This window comes from Paralichthys olivaceus, chromosome 24, assembly GCF_024713975.1.
Source record: "Paralichthys olivaceus isolate ysfri-2021 chromosome 24, ASM2471397v2, whole genome shotgun sequence".
Taxonomy (NCBI): Eukaryota; Metazoa; Chordata; class Actinopteri; order Pleuronectiformes; family Paralichthyidae; genus Paralichthys; species Paralichthys olivaceus.
The window spans coordinates 13,754,140-13,773,764 of record NC_091116.1 but is presented as its reverse complement, the minus strand read 5'-3'; the positions used below and the strand labels follow the sequence as shown (position 1 = coordinate 13,773,764).

At 47.7% G+C, this 19,625-nt stretch overlaps 1 protein-coding gene across 16 annotated transcripts in view; it reads right to left on the bottom strand.

The window, feature by feature from the left end:
• Positions 1–19,625, bottom strand: part of tns1a (tensin 1a) — a 69,927-nt gene that overhangs the window by 6,345 nt on the left and 43,957 nt on the right. For 6 of the 16 annotated variants that reach the window (XM_069520801.1, XM_069520795.1, XM_069520802.1 and 3 more), the window contains 15 exons: positions 19,252–19,423; positions 19,123–19,173; positions 18,900–19,022; positions 18,681–18,745; positions 18,225–18,308; positions 16,430–16,542; positions 16,283–16,343; positions 16,111–16,186; positions 15,731–15,875; positions 14,696–14,767; positions 14,467–14,592; positions 4,038–5,696; positions 2,877–2,954; positions 2,478–2,641; positions 2,223–2,364 (listed from right to left, as the gene is read on the bottom strand). In XM_069520801.1, the coding sequence (XP_069376902.1) occupies positions 2,223–2,364; positions 2,478–2,641; positions 2,877–2,954; positions 4,038–5,696; positions 14,467–14,592; positions 14,696–14,767; positions 15,731–15,875; positions 16,111–16,186; positions 16,283–16,343; positions 16,430–16,542; positions 18,225–18,308; positions 18,681–18,745; positions 18,900–19,022; positions 19,123–19,173; positions 19,252–19,423 (3,131 nt within the window). The remainder of the gene's footprint in view (positions 1–2,222; positions 2,365–2,477; positions 2,642–2,876; positions 2,955–4,037; positions 5,697–14,466; positions 14,593–14,695; positions 14,768–15,730; positions 15,876–16,110; positions 16,187–16,282; positions 16,344–16,429; positions 16,543–18,224; positions 18,309–18,680; positions 18,746–18,899; positions 19,023–19,122; positions 19,174–19,251; positions 19,424–19,625) is intronic. The other 10 variants (XM_069520809.1, XM_069520799.1, XM_069520803.1 and 7 more) reach the window with 7 other exon arrangements.

The window sequence follows — 19,625 nt, the reverse complement described above, 5'->3', positions numbered from 1 at the left end:
CGATGAAACAGTTTTACAGATTCGATCCACGATCGGAACAAAGTCTTCAGCAGCGTCACGTCGGGGATTCAGGTTCATGTTCGGGGCTGATGGAGGATGAGGAGGGTGGACATGACGTTTAGTGCCACAGAGTCTTACTGCAACAGCTGATCGGGGGGGGGGGGGGGGGGGGGGGGGGGGCTCCTCTTTACATTTCTGTACATTTGTTTCTCTGAGTAGAAGCTTGACAGTTTGACTGATGATCCTCGGCCTCTCATTCAAACACACTGATTTGCACACGCCTGCCGGTGAAGCATCACTTGTGTTTTGCCTCAAACAAACACGAGTCGTGAGAAGTTGTTTACATGTTGGACAGATAAGGACAGACAAGATAAAATAAGACTTGAATAAAAGCTTCTGTTGAGACAGTGTTGTCCTGTGATTAATAATTTAGCTTCCTAACGACCATTTAACTCAAGTCTCTTTCTCCATTGTTGAATATTACGATGAGATTTGATCTGTTGAGTCCGTGGTTTGTTTTTTAAAAAGTTCTTGGAACTCATTTCGACCGATCAGGCTTTTAATGATATCCCATGTTTGTTTAAAGTTCATTAATGTGTCTGTGTTTCAGTGTCGATCTGTGTTTTAAAGCTTGAAGAATGACGAGCTGAAGATGTTCAGATCTCCTCCCCTCGGTTGTGATTCCTGGTTTCACCCAGAATCCTTCACTCCATGCAAATACTTGTAAACTCCAGCGTCAACGTGTTTAAAACTCCCTCACATCTCTGGCGTCCCGCAGCCATGGATCCGACGTTCACCTGCCTCCTGCTCCTGCTCAGCTCGTCTTCTGCAAAGTACGTCTACGTGGAGCAGAGGACGAGCTGGCCTGAGGCTCAGAATCACTGTCGGACGCACTACACGGACCTGGCTGCCGTCAGCAACAGACAGGACACGGAGCGACTCCAGCAGCTCGCCGGTGAGATCGGCGGTTATCTGTGGATAGGGATGGAGAGACACTCCACAGACAGTGGGAGGTGGATGTGGTCGGGCGGGGGTGAGGTGTCTGTGTTTTTCTGGGCACCGGGGCAACCGGACAACCGACTGAATGAGCACTACAGTGTGATTCAAATGAGCGGGTGGCACGACGCGAGGCCGCTGCTCTACACGCTCCCCTCCTTCTGCTTCAGGGTGGTCGTGGTGAGGCAGAGGAAGACGTGGGAGGAGGCTCTGGTCCACTGCAGGGAGCATCACCTCGACCTGGCCAGCGTGGCCTCGGACACGGAGATGCTGCTGATCCAGAGAGAGCTGGAGAAACACGTCACCACCGAACGCGTCTGGATCGGTTTGCGTTTCTTCCCCGGGGGCTGGCAGTGGGTGGACGGGCGGCCGCTGGAGTACGAGGCCTGGAGTGAGGAGATCAAACCTGCGTGTCCTCGACTCACACTGAGCTGTGCTGCTTTACAGGTGATGGGACGAGCGGCGGGTAACGCGGCGGAGCTCGCTAACGCCACCGTGGGGACAGTTGGCAGCGGTGCAGCGATGAACACTGCAGCAGGTGTCGGAGCCGACGCGCTCGGAGCGAGTTCTGCAGCTGACGGAAGGAATCAACGTGTGTGGGAGACTCATGACTGTGAAGACAGACTCCACTTCATCTGCTACTGACGTCGTGTTGTAGAAATATCTTTTAGTTTGAGTTTGATAGTTTAAAAGTCATATTGAAGAAACTTTTTGAGTTTTTGAGAATAAAGTCTCAACTTTTTTCCTCCTCATAATATACTTTTTTCAGTTTTCTTTTCTTGTAATATTAAAAACCTTAGTCTTCAAGAATAAAATGTTTTTGTTGGTATTATTACTTTATTCTCTACTATCGTTACAATTTAATTATTGTTAAATTACTACATTTTTATTCTCATTAAATTCAAATGTAATATAAATTCTGACAAACTTTTCTCATGATAATATTATGATTTTATTCTCATGTAGTTTTCTGTCCTGATTTGAATCTTTGGAACTTTGTTTCTGTATTTATTGGATGTGAACCTGTGAATTGTTTGTTTCTAAACTGGAGCCGAACCAGGATCAGGAGTTTAAAGAAAATTGTACTTTCAATAAATTCTTTGTCGTCTCTTCTGACTCGTCCTTTCAGTAATGAACTGATATTTCTTTACAATTGAGAAAAAGAGAGAGATTCAGTTAAAGCTTTGTGTTGAGAGGATCAGAGAGCGCCCCCTGTCTGGACCTACACATGTTGAAGTAAGGAGTCTGAGGCGACACAGGGAAGCCGGGGGTCTGTGGAGAGTTCTCACCACCGCCTCCAAAGGTCGGACTGTTGAAACCGTCCGGCTTGTCGTCCTCGAACGCCTCCCGGTAGCTGTGCATGGGACCCTGACATAACAACACGAGAGAGAACATAAGAAAAGTAGAGAAGAGATTCTCGATGCTGAAGAGGGAGGTCACAATAAAACAATGGTCACATGACGTGAGGATGAACACTGCACCTCTCGGGGTCTTCCTCCCGGGTTGAGCGCCAGGCTGTTGGTGAAGTCTGGGGAGTGAACCGGCGGCGTGCTCTCATGGCTGCTCTGGTACTGTCCCTCACTGGTGGTCCGACGCCGGCCTGTCTCCTGCGTCACCTCCGGGGTCATTCCCCTGGAGCGAACTCCTGCCACAGGCCAAAATGTTCAGTGAGTGGTGGTGTCCACTCAGAGTCAAAAACAGGTTTTATAGTGTGTGTCAGACAACGAGCTGGACACAGAGAGCTGGACACAGAGAGCTGGACACACAGAGTTCAGAAGTGATGTGCAGCGAATAAAACGCAGAGGAAAGTGAGAAATAAACAAATGAAGACAGTGATAATAAAATGCCAGAAACCAAAAAGCGAAGGAAAGTGGACAAACCAGAGAAGGAATAGGAGCGATGGCGGTCAGATTGCGGTGTAATGCTTTCACTGATGCCCCGAATACGAGCGTTGTACTCTGCTCCCGGGGGTGAGGGAGGTCAGGGAGGAGGATGGGAGGTGGAGGAGGAGGAGGAGGAGGGAGGATGAGAGGAGGAAGCAGATGCACGGAGGAGAGATGGAGTGAACAGAAAAGAAGAAGAGGAAAAAACCAAAAGAGAAATGAATCCAATGAAAGTGAAAAGATATTTGTCAGATGAGAACTGTGACAACCTGCACATTGGGGGTTTACAACTGTCCTCCAGCAGGTGGCGCTGGTGAGCTGCCACATGAATGTATAAAAGAATGAATGCAGAAAACGTGTGGAAGCCTCCGAGAACTATTCTGACTCTGGGCCCTCTGAGCAGCGCTGCTATATTTCATCCTGTGATCTGAGACACAAACTGCTGCTCTCGTGCTGATTAGTGAATAAAACTAAAGTTACACAATTAAACTTCTGATTCACACACGAACAGGATTTATCCTCTTTACAGATTATAGTGATAATAATAATAATAATAATGATGATAGTAAAACCCTCCAGAAATAAAAACAGGAAAATTAACCTTTAGAAAAATTAATTGTTGGTATTTAAGTTAAGTTTATACTGTACAGAAATAAATTAAATAATTACATTTAATCAAAAGATGAATGAGCAATATTACTTATATATACTTATATATAATTTCATGTATTATTGTTGAGAGAAAATGTGTTAAAGAAATATAAAAAAATAAAAGCAGCTGTAAAAATAGATTAAATTCATAAATTAAATAGTAAACAAAGTAGTGACAGTCATAATTATGTGCAATATTACTTTTTCTTTCTAATTTTATTCTCTTAGATGTTTGTAACTTATCTTAGTTGTATTGTTTTAAATTTAGGAAGTTATTCCTCGTGCATTTATTTGATTTTATTCTTTGTTATTCTAACTTTGGAGCAACATCTTATTTTATTATAATTATTATTTTATCTCTTAAAACCCATACATGTGAGTATCATTAATGTTTATTGTCTATAAACCTCAACCTGAACAAAACGAATCTACAGCTAAGTAAAGTTTTGACTGGTAACACGCTGGTTTATAGTATGACCCATATTGTTTGAGCATCATGTTGGTTACCAGCGATGCGGTGAGCCACCAGGCCTTCCAGGTTGAGCGTCTCCTCCTCTGCGTCTTGTTCTCTGGCCAGCGATGAAGAGGACGTGTCTTTGGGCTGGGGGGTGAGAGCCGGGACGGGGGAAGACGAGGCGCTGTAGCCTTGGTAAGGAGACGAGCCCTGCAGCTCCGGGGAGTGGGAAACCCCGGAGCTCTGGTGTGAGTTCGCAGGCTTCAGCGGAGCCTGCTGGGTAAAATCAGTGGGGAAGTGGTGTGGTGCTGGGCGTGGGTGGAGGTAGGGCTCTGGGGTGTGTGTCGGGGTGGTGTTCTGGTGTTGGAAGCTGGCGTTGGGCCTCTGGGGGGAGTACACAGGAGACTCCATGACGGGGCTCTGGTTGGACACTCTCCCCGTCGAGCGGAGCGGCTGATGAAAGGCGTTGTTGACCGAGCCCGAGCTGCTGTAGCCGTGGATTGCCGAGTCCGCCTGGTACGAGGGTCTGGCCAGCGTCTGGGAGAACGGTGCCTGCGATGAATTCAGGCTGTTCTCACCAGGGGGCGCACTGTGAGATTTGGACATGTGGGAGTTGATGGGGTCCAGATCGAGCATGAGCATGTTGAGCGCCTCGATGGACTGCTCGATGTCCCGCTGCGACGCTGGGAAATGCGGCAGGCTGTGGGTGGACTGCAGCGGCGGTCCGAAGGGGTCGTCCGGGAGGCTGTACTGGTGCCAGGTGTTGAGACCCCTCTGAACGGCCTCTCGGCTGCTGGTGCTCCTCTCTGGGGCCCGGGGCATCAGCGTGGGATTGGTTTCAGGGCTGCTGGCCGGGGGGTTCCCGAAGGACTGCGAGCGGTACATCCCTCCGCCGTTCTGGAAGCTGCTGTACCCCTCCTGTGGTGATGCAGAGTCCACCGACCTCTCCTGCATCGCCGTGGGAGTTCGTACTCCGTGCACGGGCATTTCGCTCAACTTTTCCCCGAGAACGCCTCTCTCGAGGTACAGCCCGTCGTTCTGCCCACTGACAGGCGTCTGTGATTGGTAGTAAAGGTCAGCTGGCGTCCCCTGACCCTCGAGGGACGAGATCGTGCCCAAGCTGTCGACACTGTTGCCCTCTTGGCTGTTGGGCAGCTCGTCGTCGAGAATATCCGTCTCTCGCTCCTCTGTTGTACGGGCACCAGCTAGTCTGGTGTGGCCCCCGTTGACGTGCACCTGCGCCGGGACCAGGTGCCGCACGCCGCCCCCAGGACTGGTGGATGTGGACAGGTAGGCTTGCCTCAGGTGAGTCTGCGCCTCGAGGCCGCTCAGGAGCTGGTCGAGCTCCCTCTTCTCCTGCGGGCTGAGGGGCGGGTGGGTCACTGGCGGGTTGCTGTGATTGGCGGCGGTCTGCACCGACTGGCTCTGCTCATCGGTACGATCGGTCTTGATGGAGGCGGTGGAGTTACCCGAGTCGCTGCTCACGGAGAGGGTGTGGTCGACAGCAGGGAGGGAGGCGTGGCCTGCTACAGGAAGTGTCTGTTCGGCGGTTTGGAGGGGGTGGCTGGCGTTCTGCAGCAGGTTCTTAGCATTGGTCAAAGGGTTTTCAAGGACTGGGAGGCCGTTGATGGTGACAACTCCCTCCAGGGAGTCTTTCTTGCGGACGCGGGCGTAAAGGCTTCCATCAAGTGGACCCTGGGTGTGAACAACATCTGAAAGACAAAGAGACAAACTTTATTAAACTGCTTTGATGCATCAAAACATGGGACAAAGTGGGACCGGACCTCACACATCACAAGCACAGTGACCCCCCTCTGCACCCGTCTTATGTGACCTCAGCTCCAGCAGCACAGCCCCTCCGGCTCTATTTATAGCTGGAAGCCTCTGTCACGTTGCGTCAGCGCAGGCCCACATGGTCTGTTGTGAACCAGGACGTCCAAACAGCTGGTGAGTTGGAGTCAAAGAGAGGAGCAGCAGGGTCGGTTTGAAAACCAGGAGACGACAGATTTTCTTCTTCGAAGATGCACAGCGCTTTTCTTAAATGTATATAAAGATTTAAAAAACAAGGACTCAAGCATATCTGTGTTATTTTTGGTGCGTGGAGCAAACTGGGCAGAGCTTTACTTTAAATTCCTTTGGCCTGGCTGCGACTCAGAGGAAGGAAAACTTTCCTTAAAAGTCTGTAAGCTTTTAAAAAAAAGGTTTTGCACGAAAGTTATTTTGTGCACAAAGATTAGAAACGCTCATTTGCGGCCCACGTAACCGTGTGCGTGTGGAGCGGTGCTCTTCACACAGCTGAGACGTTATGTTTCTGCCACATTTCAAACTGTAAAACACGATTCTGCAAGAATCACACGTGCACCAGCTCACTCAAAACACTGGCCTCCCATTCACAAGCATAGTTCTGCAAATCGACTCATGTATGTGCCGGCAGCCGGCTCATGTGAGGGATGTTCCAAATTGAGTGACCCCGGGGACAGATGGTGGATCACTCGGCTGCAGCTATTTCAAAACGCTTGTCAACAACAGCTCACAGGCTCCGTGGTGACAGGACGGAGAGGACGAGCGAGGAGGCTGGACACAAAGTCGGCTCCTGTGGTTGTTTTTTAATGACCACACGCAGATTGACTTGAAATGACTCAAGCTTTGTTTTATATTTGAAGTAAAAACTGGAGACAAACGCTTCCTCTTTAGATCAGATTTGTTTTGGAGAGCGAGCATCAGATCTTTAGTATCTGAATCTAAAAATGAGAAGAATATCTCCGGGTGAAAGCTCCCTCCTTACCTGCAGGTCAAGAGAGGAAGAACTAGCTCCTCTTCTTCACTGAGATCAAAAAAGCCTCACGTGGTCCACGGTTCAAAAACATCCAGAGTCCTTCAGTCGCCTCGGAGCTTTCTGCTGTGGGCTTCTCCTCTCACCCTCTGATTCATATCCTCCTGTCACCCAACATGTGCTCCAGTGGAGCGAGGCGGGGCTGCACGGCTGAGGCTGAGCTGGCACTCTGGGACGATCCCTCCACTGTTCCCAGCAGCCGGGGGAGGGACTCCGCCGCCGACCTCCACCTCCGCCCTGCTGCCGTTCCACATAAAGTACAACTCCCACGCCATCTGTGTGCAGCACCTCTGCCTGATGACATCATCAGGGGGGGATCCCCTCACCCAGGGGCTCCCTCAATGACCCCCCCCCCCCTCCCACCCTGAAGATCTGCAGGCTTCTTGAGTTTGAGGCCTTAGATGCAGATTATCCACATTTTCCACCAGCTGAGCTCGTTCTGTCCTTCGACCCCCGACCTTCTGCAGAACTGTTGAGGCCCTTGTTCTTGTTCTGGTGCAGAGGAGATGACGAGGGAAGCGTTTGCCAGGATGAGTCTTTTTCCAGCTGCTGGTTGAGGTTGAACCCGGCGAGCGGACAGTGTCGTGTGACATGTGACAGCTCATCGAGCACGGAAAGCAAGAGACAAACTGAAAATGCAACATTGGGGCACCAGGGATTTTAATGGCTTCACCAGGAGACATGTTGGATTTAGTGTCGTCCTTAAAGTTTCCAGTGATTCACCAACTTCACAGACTCTCAAATGCCGATGAGCTGATTTTCAAATTCCAATTTTCCAAATCCTTTAAAAAAAAGTTTTAGATTTTAGCAAACTTTAAATTTAATCAATCAGTTGTAAAAAAAAATGATTATTTTATTATTATTGCTCCGTTAAACTTTTCAAACATGTCTTTGCAGTTCATCCTGGCTCTGACTCACATGTGGAGTGTGAATGTTTGCGGAGTGAGTCTCCCGAGACACTTTCATCTGCTCACCAGCGGAGGACGGTGGAGTTAGTGGGGGAGGGGCGGGGGGGGGGGGGGGGGGGGGGGGGGGTCCTTTACATTTGCCCCACACTCGTCATGAGCGGGAAATGGGAAACAAACACGGGTCTGACTCGACTCAGGTTGAGGCGATGAGCGGCTCTGAAACAATCTGAGCTGCTGACGTGCCCTTGAGCAAGAATCTCTACTTCTGTGAATCCTTCACATCAGCTCCAAAGAGACGAGCAGAAGAAACACAGCACGGAGTTTATCTGACTGACTAAAAGTTTCTCCACGATTAATTCAGTTTTTTAAAAGTTTCAGGGCTCCATCAGAGATTCTCAGGACTTGTGAAATTAAAAGGCCGTTATGGTTTGATGGTGTAATTACTGTCGGGAAGGAGGAAATCACTCCGACGGGTTCTGGCTTTTAGAAAAACATCAGCAGTAATTTGAAGTTTCTTTTAATCTAAAACATGCAAAACCAGATATTCGTCAGTTTTTTACTTCGGGAGCCAAAGAGTGAAACTGGGAAACCACAGAGCACGTAGCAGCTGAAGTGGAAAGTTAAATTAACAGGAACATGACTTCATGTCGTCAGAGTTTTAAGTGAAGATATATCCTTTCTTCTGGTGTCAGTAAAAAAGCAGCAGCAGACTGAGATCAGTTGTGTCGCCACAAATAGAACAAGTTGTTTGAGGTTGGTGGTCGTTCTCTGCCTCGGGGGACAAAGTCACGTTCAGCGCCGCTCGTCTACGTATTCTAAACAGAGGAGCTGTTTTTGTGTGAACGGACAAAAAGCCCGAGTGGAGGATATAAATATAAAAACAAAGAAAACAAACATCATGAAACAAACAAGATATAAGATATAAGACATTAGATCTGTTCTACTTTGTTTACTCTGCAAAACTAAAGTTTCAATATTAGGAAACAAACACAGACATCTATTATATATAATATTTAAATACACACACACACCTGTCCATTCTCTATATTCTCTATGTGACAGGTGCTCCCCCCCCACACACACACACACTTAAGTGTTTCCTGCGTCTCGATCACTTAACAGCCTCTAAAACCCATTTAAACACCTGCGGCCGATGGTTTATTATAAATAGACGATGTGTTATTGCGGATGGAGCCGCTGGGACGTGGTTTACACACTTTGTGTGTCTGAGATGAAGAAACACGCAGCGATGGAGGAAGCACAAATGTTTCAACGCACATGTGAGCGCACAGCGATGACAACATGGTCGGTGATTATTTATTTAAACCTCAGAATCGTCACACTCATTATAGATAAAACTTTAGATGCTCAGTTAAAGAAACGCTATCTTTGCCACATGTGACCGTAAACAGGAAGCAGATTGTCTTCTCTGCAGTAGAAAGTTTCCAGAGGTGAAACTTATAGACGAGCTTCACACTCTTCACACGATGACCTTATAAAACGGACCAAACCCATTTTCACAAGACGCACACGCGTGTAAATATAGAAGCACAGCAAACGTTTACACGCGTGATAAGAGGGTCTCTGTGTGAGCCCTGCAATCATACTTTTATTGGATGTGGTGTATGATTTCATGTATGTTTATTAACGCATCCATGAACTCACACGTGTATCATGCACACGCACACACAGGCCTCTGCAGTGAGAGCTATTTAAAGGAGGAGGTGACTGTGGAGGTGCAGAGGTCAGAGGAACCTGGGGCGGAGCGGTAAAAGAGGGAGGTTTGGAAAAGTGAAGCTCCAAAGAGGACGAAGATGAAAAGACTGTCAGCCTCCTGAAGGAATAATGTTTGATCAAAGATCCGTTCTGAAAATGATTTGGTTTAAAGTTGGACAGAGAAGGAGACCAGGTGGATGTTTGATCTCTCGCACAACAAGATACGTCATATTCTACAAGTTTATTTCAGTGGTCACATGTTCACTTATTTGTTTCTGAACATTAAAGTGAATAAAAATCAATTTATGGATAAATGATGAGTGACGTGCACTGACATTCAGAGGCAGGCGTGTGCACGTGGTGATGTCAGTGAGTCGTCTGGTATCTCACAGCAGAATGTGACATCGCAGCAGCCTGTGTGTGTGTGTGTGTCTGTGTGTGTGTGTGTGTGTTTAATCCACCACGATCTGAGATCTGACACATTCATGTGACTTCCAAACATCTGAACTCAGGTAGTGATCTGTTTCTGAACGCTCTGTGACTGGTGTTACCACACTGGTCGTTCTCTCGCAGCAGAGCCCGAGGACAACAGAGACGTCCTCATAAAGGACGACGTGTCCGGGGGGGGGGGACGAGGTGTCATGGTTGGCGTATCGGTGACTGGCACAAGGAAAACTGTAGCGGTTTTATATTTGCTGTGTCTCGCTCCATCCATCACTCAACGTCCAGCTGTCACCGTTTGAGGTAACGTGGCGTGACTGTATCGGTGTCTGTCCCCGGGACTGTTTCCAGGCTGATGTCATCCATCTGCCTGGCAGTCGTCTGAGTCATAAAAAGCTACCTGCTGGACGCCCCGGGCCTCTGCCTGACGACGCTCCACATCCGATACGCGTCGTCTCCTGGACGCAGATGAAGCTGCAGATTGAGAATATTCAGCTGCGTCTTTATGGACTGTCACTGTGGAGGCTTCAAAAAGCTTCAAGAGACTTTTCCCACCTCAGAGCAGCAGCTCGATTAAAGTGAGTCCTCCAACGTCTGTTCTGTGTAACTCTGGTGAGTGGGTTCGATCTCCTGTCACAATCGGCTCCACACAGTTGAAGAGCGAAGCTGAACCGCGTCAGTTACAAAGACTGAGAAGTTATTAACAACCAGAGTTGTTGGAAACTTTAAGTTTAACGATCAACATTCCTCGACAATAAACTTCATCGTCGTGGAGTTTTAATATTCCAGGTTTTACCCACTGTTTTCTCAGTGTGACATCATTTCAAAACCCAGAGGTCAGGTTTTCCTCCCTGCCCATGAACAAGAACTAAATTAAACTGCAGACATAAATCAGCAGGACGCTGTCGTGGTAAATCTCTGGCCTCTGTTGATCTGTGGAGTTTTTTTTTTGTGCATCTGTCCAATCATCAGTCCGTCACGTACGAGGATCAGTCGCTGTCATAAAAGTGAATCTGCCTCTTTGTTTAACCCTCGGAGTCAGAAAACCTTTTCTGCTGCACAGATGAAGTCGTGTGAACTTCAAACAGCAGAAATCCAGGTAGAATGTGACTCGAGTGTTTCAGGGATCAGACACGAGGCCGAGTGAACTCGACGATGTGCAAATAGAGAAAATACAAAAGCGGCGTGAGAGGCCGAGAGACGACGGGAACGCCACATGGAGACAGACAGAAGGAAAAGGAGGCATTAAGATATGAGGACAGGCTCAGCTGGGATTTGAACCTGCTGCTGCAGCTCACCGTCCTGTCAGCAGGACGTCTAACGAGAAGACTCCCGCAGGATGATCCAAATACCTGAAATCCATCTCTGAACAACTGAATTTAACGTGGACGCTGGAGTGTATCTGTGAGGTCAATATTTTATCAGACGTTCACTTAAAGTAACGTTTGTCCAGTTATTTCCACCAGAAAGAGGATTTTTTAAAAGTGAAAAATCACAATTCAAAATGCAGACGTAGAGAAAACACAAACAAATAAAGGAAATAAAAAGTCCTGCATCCTAAACTTTCCACTTCCCTGATTGTTCAGATGGTGAAACAGATTCCACACGTGCACCGTGTCCCTGCACAAACTTTCTGGAAGTCACATGCAGCTGCCGACCAGAGGCCCTAATAGTTTTGGTGCACCCAAATTGCAGCCTGCTCATAAAATGTTCCACACGCACAAATCGCCTCGCTCCATGACTCATTTTATACCATATAGGCGCCAAACACACAGGACGCCACCACGTTGACATGGAAACGCAACAAACACACAAACAGTCTGCAGAACTAACGGACAAAAGATTCTCGCTGTGATGTGAGGACATGCTGCGTTATCTGCCCGCTGCAGGAATAACACAGATCTTTCATTTTATTGTGATTGAATCAAATTTGAATTCTCTCTTTTCGTTTCATGCAGAAGTTTCTCATTTTAAAATCTTCCAGTGCTACTCACCAGTCGCTGCTGCTCAGCTGCTCCCCTCAGTGTCACTTCATTCTTTATTCTCTCTGTCTCTTCTTCTTCTTTACTCCAACTTTAAATAGTAATCAGTCTCTGAGTCTAATCTTCGTAAACGTCTGCTCTCGTCTTCCTCTCTGTGTCTGTCCCACTGTCTCTGTCTGTCTCCATCCAGTTATTCCAGACATGTTTCAGGGCTCGGCCGCAGCCAAATATGGGAGGAGGGCAAGGAAGACTGTCACTGGGCCGCTGCCCTACTGTACTGTACACACACACACACACACACACACACACACACACACACACACACACACACACACACACACACACACACACACACACACACACACACACAAACTTATTCTGCTGTGGCAGGACTCTATGTTCAGTGGTTATTCCAACAACACACACTCAGAGGAAATTCAAGTCCAATCAGAAACTCTGGAAAAATCCATTTCATAGAATAAAGATAAATATAAGTAGAGTTAAGTTACTATAAGTTATTATAAGAGCTCACAAGCTGCATCACATTACACACACTTCATCCAGACCCATGAAGATCCACCTGAGGAACTGACATGTCCAGAAAAAAAAACGAGGGGTGTCGGAGTTTTTGTGTAATCGTGCTGAAAACAAACCAACAAAGTGACGCACGAGGGTGAAAACACAACTTCAAATGTTAAAAACACGTTGACGTGTTTTCACGTTGCACAAACATCAGAACAACAACCATCTCAACTTGTGCCACATCCTGTTTGTCGCCTTCACGCACCCTGCAGAATCAGACCCTGGGATCAGACTATGACCTGGAATTGAATCGTTCCGTGAGTGTTTTCCATGAAGTATTCCTGCTCAGGAGCTGTGTGGCCGCCCAGTGTCCTGAACAGTGGCCTTTTGACGGGTTTGACCTGCAGGTCAGCAGCTGCCGCCGGACCACAGGGCTATTAGTGGAGCAAAGGCGAGCCGACAAACACAAGGTGCACCGCACACACAGGCGAGCTCACACAAACCCCGTAAAATAAACTGCAGAGGACTTTACACAAAAACAGAAGTTTACAGCCGGATGTGCATGCCTGCAAGCTGCACAACACACACACACAGACACACACAGACACACACTCCAACAACTGCTTCCTCACAGATTCCCTCAGTGACACAATGTGCTCGTGTTCCTCTGAGCACCTCAGCTCTCAGCTGCCTAATCCCACAGACGCGTCTCCCTCTCCCATCTTTCGTTCAGTCCTCTCAGCTGGATTCCCAAGGTCGTCGGGGGGGGAGTCGGGACGCACTCAGACGTCAGCGTCCGAGGACAAAACATTGGTTTAACGGCCTCACAAATAAACAAGTCTGGATTCCTCAAACGACGCCTCATGAGTGATTAAGTCCACTGTGCGGTGGCGGCGGGTAAAAATAGTCCATTCTGTCATGAGGTTTATGGCATCAGTGTAATTCACGAGGCATCAGTTCTCACCTGCCACCTCAAATATGTGTTTACACCTGATTAACATTCTCTCACTCTTACTCATCATCTGTTTATACATCTGGACACACAGCCTGTCCCTTTGCCGTTCATCAAAAATAAAACCACACAGTCTTTGGGGCCATAAATCAAATGCTGCTGATAGAACTTGGATCTGACGGCACAGAGAACAGACCGACGTGTGGCAGCTCGTCCAGTGGTGCTTCTGTCCGAGGGTTCAGTTCAGGACTGTTCGGTCACGATTCTAACATCCGAGTGAACGCTGCAATTAGAGAAATGGATAAAGTGGCTGAGAGGTTTTTTTTTTTTTCTCTCTTTCTGCTGAGCGCTGCGAACGTCGCCGCCCATTCAATTAGGATCAAACTTGCAATCCTGGCGATTCCCGGTGACCTTCCTGCAACACAGCAATTACCGCAACGGTTCTCTGGGGGGATGTTCATAAAAATGAAATGGGTCTTTGCGACGCTATAAAAAAAAAAAAGTGGATGCTGCACCAGAATGGCTGCCAAGTCCTGACTCAACAGAGGGCGAGCGAGAGAGAGAGAGAGCGCCGTCCTGTTTGTGCAAATGTCTCTGAATAACAGCAGCGATCATGAATCTCATCATCGCTGAGAGGATCCAGGGGGACGCCGAGGAGCCGGCAGTTACACTAAGTGTCCACACGGTGTCCTCAGAAAGCTGAGACACGTACACATCGTCCCTTTAATCCAGAAACGATCACGTGACGATGTGACATGTTCTGCTGTTCGTTCCATCGCTGCATCGTTTAACAAGGGGACGGACTGATAAACGCAGAGGGAAACAAAATGAATACAAAATAGACATACATGTATTTCATGTATATTTCACTTCAGATTCCTGAGCGTGTGCGTCAGGAGCTGCAGCAGCTCTGGCGGAGGGACGTGGAGGGTTTGGGCTGTCGTTGGACTTGGCGGCGGGGGGTCGTTGGTGTTTCAGGTTACAACCCCCCTGGGGAGGGGGGCAGCCAGTAGCAGGGCGACTGACGCCCCCTATTTCTGCAGCAGCTATTTAAAGGCCTAATTGACAGGTTGGGGGAGGGTGAGTGTTTGTGTGTCTGTGTGTGTGTGTGTGTGTGTGTGGACGTACCATGCTCGCCGTCCGCAGGGTCCTCCCAGCGTTGGTTGAAGTTCTCGTACGAGTCCCAGCGGATCAGAGAGTCCTGGGTGTTGTAGTCCACTGAGACGCTCGGTCCGTTCTCCAGGTGGCTCAGGCCTGAGGAGCACAAGGCATGATGGGTAACGGGTACCTCTTCACACGGCGTCTTGGCTCATTTGATGGAATAAAGTGTTTTATAAAATAATAAAAGACGACTTACCTTTACCTTTGATTTTCTCTGGTCCATAGGAGAAAACAAACTCCACCTTCCCATACTCTGGAAACCTCTCATCTGCACAGAGACACAATCATAGGAATAACATATAATCATTACAAATAATCATACATGTAGAACACAAACACAACATGGGGCTGATGTATGAAGTTTTAAATCTACATGGTAGTCACACACAACAGGGTCCAGCACCACAGATCACACGTCAGCACACTGATGTAAATCTGGCAAAATAAAACCAAAGTAAATCAATAATAAAATTAAAGTAAAAACTTTCAACTTTAGTGGTTTTTTATCATATTTTGCTTGTGTGAGCAAACGCTGAGCTTCCTTCACCAGCAGAGGGCGCTGTTTTCAACAAAGCGTGATGTATATTATATATTTCAAACCCTAAACAGAGAAAAAATATAATAATAGTAACTTCATTTATAGAAAATATTAAGACAGGCATATAATAAATAATATACTTTAGAGAGAAAAGAGTTCAACAAGAAAAGATACATGTCGACAGAGGATGGATTGAATTTGTTCCAAATCTCTGAATTAATGTGATTTAATTAAAATGACGATGCTTATATCTTATTCACTTGACTGATGATACTTTAACAACAGAGAGCTGCTTCACTGAGCCTCTTAAAGAGAAGTCAGAGAATGTGAAGATCCATCCTCACTGATTTGAGAATCCTAATGTTACACGGAGGAGTTTGAAATACACTCTTGCAGCAATAAATACACACAAACACACATTAGAGCATCAGTTCTGGAGTCTAACATTTCGTCCTGAGGTCACATTTTGTTTGGATTTGTGCGATTGTGTCGTCTCGTGTGTTGTTTTACATTTTTCTTCATATTTCCTCCGTTGAGTGTTTTGGCGTTGATGAGCCGTTCAGGTATTTGAATGTTAATAAACCTGTTCTCTCATTTCAGCTCCGCTCTCATATCACAAACACACACAAACACGGTGTTTTTCCTCCTGATGACCAAACACACAAACACAGAAAAGCGTGAAAACACACCCACCCAGCGAGCCGTTACCTTTGAAGGTCTCGTCCAGCTCGTTCTTGCCGAACACCACCCCGAGGTCGTGGATGGCGCAGGTGTGGAACTGCACCCTGAACACCACGTCTCTGGTCGGGTTCCTGTAGCGCTTGTGGTAACACTTCAGCTGCGGCCAAAGATCAATACAATCAATTAATTAATTAATTCAGATTTTCAGATCCATTCAGATTCCTTTTATTTTGTACTTTTACTCATTTTAGTTTTTAGGACTTCTAAGTTTAGTTTAACTATTTATTTGTGTTTTAAGTACAGATGCTGCTCTATAACCCTGCAGAATAACTACAATAACCCAAAGTCCTTTTTTCAAACCCCCTCACATGTTGAGAATATTCAAGTCTCACCAGGATGTCTCCCTTCAGCAGCAGCCCTGGCTCGATAGTGATGCAGATACTGGTGTTGCTGTCTCCCTGCACGTTACTGTTAAAAAAGGAAACAACACTCTGTTGAAAATCTGCAGCTTCGTCCTGAATTCAAACCCAAACGACACCGGACTGTAATAACAGGTTCTCATACTAAATTCCTGACGTGTAGACCGGTTGCATGGCCTGGTAGATCTTCAGGAACGGACGGCAGCCTGCGAGGGGACAAAAACAAGAGCAGTGAGACACGCTGCAGGAAACAGACGTGTGTGTTTGTGTGTCGGCGGACAGAGGTACACACCTCCTTTGGACTCAAAGTTGGGGATGCCGTGCATGATGACGTGATGCAGGAACAAGGGCTTGTTGTTGATCTTGATGTGTCCGGACAGGAGGCCGTTGAAGTAACGAACGTACCTGCAGGAGAAAAAGGAAAGCTGTCAGATTTAAATATGAATCCAGGTCAGAGCTGTGGTCGTCCAGCCGCCTGCATCATCAACAAAGACGTAATGACCTCCATGTACACTGGGTGGCGCTGTGTTTATTCGGGCTGTTTGTCCAATAATTTCAAATGAACCTGTGAAAGTGGTGTTTTAGCCAGACTGTGGTGCATTCAGGGACAGAATGTAGAATCAGGGCTTTTTTCTTCTTTATTACGTCTTTGGAAGAATGAACTTCTGCTTCCTGGACGTCTGGTCGTTGGGTTTTAGAGACACCCTGGAGCTGAACGATCAAAGTCCAGAGCTAATGATGGCTTCAGAATAAAGGTCTGGGGATCTCCAATAGATATTAGGAATCATGAATCCAGGGTCGTTCAGACACTGGACAAAGCCTCAACATGCGTGTTTCACCTTCATCGACTGTGAACCGGAGTGAACTGGTGAGTACAGTAAGAGGAGGAGGGGGAGGAGGAGGAGGAGGAGGAGGGTTGTAAATGATGATGCTGATGATGGTTCCAAACGTGACCTCGACCGTGGGGTCGCCACATGCAGACACCCCCCTTGTTCCGCTGTCAGCCGCCAGATGGTTCGGCCTCGGTGAAATTCAATTAGACGCCACGAGAGCAGCGCTGAGAGCAGCAGGCTGCAGAACGTGATGCGATAATAACGGCTGCGTTTGAAACCAGAAAGAAAAGAGCAGCTTCCACTGCATCTTCTGATGACAAAGACAGAAAACTATTTCCAGTTTCTGTCAGAATCAGTGACGTCTTTTCTCACAGGAGCGACTGTGAACTGTCTCCTGTGACGCTCATCAGGTTTAGTGCCACCTAGTGGTGACAGATCCTCTCGTTTCCTGTAGCTTTAAACACGGCGTGGGTTAACGACGCTAAACCTCCACACGTGACACCTTTCATTCAAACTTTTATGAGCCTCCATCGCTCGAACTGAACTCCTCTTTTACTCCTGATGTTAATGTCACACATTCCAGACCATAATACCAGCAGACTCCCGGGGCTGAGATAATTATATCTGAGGCAGGAAATAGCAGCAGGGCAGAGGGCGAGCATATAGACGTGTTACAGAGAAATGAAGAGGTGTTAAGTCCCCTGACGTTTCCTGTTTTGTTCCTCGTGGAGAAGCTCAGGTGGAGGATCCTCGCTCCGCAGGTGAAGCTGTGACCTTTAAGAAGCTGATCGTCTGCTGTGTTCAAAATAAGACATGCTTTGAAAACCACTCTCACGTCGTGTGAGCGGCTCTGGTTTCGGGTTTTTCTCGACTGCTTGGCTCCGTGTTTGTGGAAAAGACATTATTTCAAACACTCCCGGCTAAAAATGGAACAGAATCAGAGGAAAATCTGCCCCGATGTCCTGAGACGACAGGAATGATCTGCAGCCTCCCCAGAGACACCATAGGAATCCCTCAGACCGATGGCCTCAGCCCGCACCGCGACGTTTACTCACAATTATCCCAATTAAAACCAAAGTGGAGATAAACAGAAGAAACAGGGAAAGAATTTCCTCTGAAAAACGCAGAAGCTTTTTCAGTTTTAACCTCCAAAGCAGCAGAGCCAGAAACTGTTGATGCACGTTAACCTGCAGATGAAGCTGAATTAAAGTTTCAAACAGTCGCGAGCAAACAGGAAGTGAGGTAATAACTGACCTTTTCTGCGACGGCTGGCCGACAGGAAGTGCTTTGTCCTCGTAGAAGCGCCTCATGGCGAACCTGTCCAACGCCTGGTCAGCACTGCAGCACACACAATCAGACGAGCAGCGTTATTTTCAAGCCAGGTTTCATTTCGCTAAATGATAAAGTTTGAGATTCAGAAACATCCCGCAGCCTTCGTCTTTTCCACTGCAGCTTTAAATCCTCCTGGCTCCGTCTCACCTGCTGACATCTGCTCGCATTTAAGACGCACAACATGTTTGGGGCGACTCTCGTCCCAGAGCCCGAGAAATAAACTGACCAGAACTCTGTGTTTCGTCATAATAATCAGTGTTTCAGGTCTCAGACCTCGAGGCCCTGACGCTCCTGTCCTCACAAAACCTCTGAGCTCCTGCTTTCTCAAAACTGCCCCCCCCCCCCCCGCCTCAGCTGCGTCTGCTTATGGGTTGATACCTTGCGGATATGTTGCTGTAGTGCATGTACGCTGCCACCACCACGCCTGTGCGACCTCGGTTCCCCTGCAACACAGAGGAAAACGTTGTCAGTCACATGATTCACAGGAGACATTTCTTTTTTTTCCACAAATCTGGAGTCAAATATTTTCTTTGCCACAATGAAAGCATCATTCCGTCCCCGTCTGTGCAGGTGTGTTGTGGACGGTCGCTGCTTCACCTTGTTGTGCAGCACCACCACGTTGCGCGGGTCTCCGTTGAGCCACGTGTCGATGGCCTTGCACATGCTGCAGATTTTGTCCAGCGCTGGTGCATGATGGTCAGGCCAACCGAACTCCAGAACCTGGGGGGGGATTGTCAGGATGATTTCACCTGTGTGGTTTCACGAGGCAGACGTGTGTGTGTGTGTGTGTGTGTGTGTGTGTGTGTGTGTGTGTGTGCACCTTGTGGTTTAAGTTTGTCAAGTCATTCCTCCGCTCGCTCAGGTTGAGCATCTGAAATCATAAAAAGAATCAGAATGAACAGACATGAAAACACTGAATCCGATATCTTTTGAATATCACGTCTCTCACCAGATATTGTTCGCCGTGTTTGGAGCGCAGCATCGTCGCCACCTCCTTGAGGTGGTTGGTGTAGCTGAGCTCCTCGGCGGCGGCGGGGAAAGAGACGGAGATGATCCTCTCTGTGATGTAGACCAGGTCCACCTCATAGCTCTCCTCCATGGCCGGGACCACACTCTGACTCCTGCACAGGCAGAGGAGGACGTATCAACATCTCTCAACCTCTGAGCTTCAAACATCCGCCCGGAGACGCTGGAGTCCTGCACGTCCATCACAGAAGGTGAATATAGTGGATACACCTTGAGCTGCAGGTTCCTGGTTCATCTTCTAGTTTCTTTCTCCCTCGTCTCATGTTAATCTGTCTTTAATGTTCAGAGATGATCTTC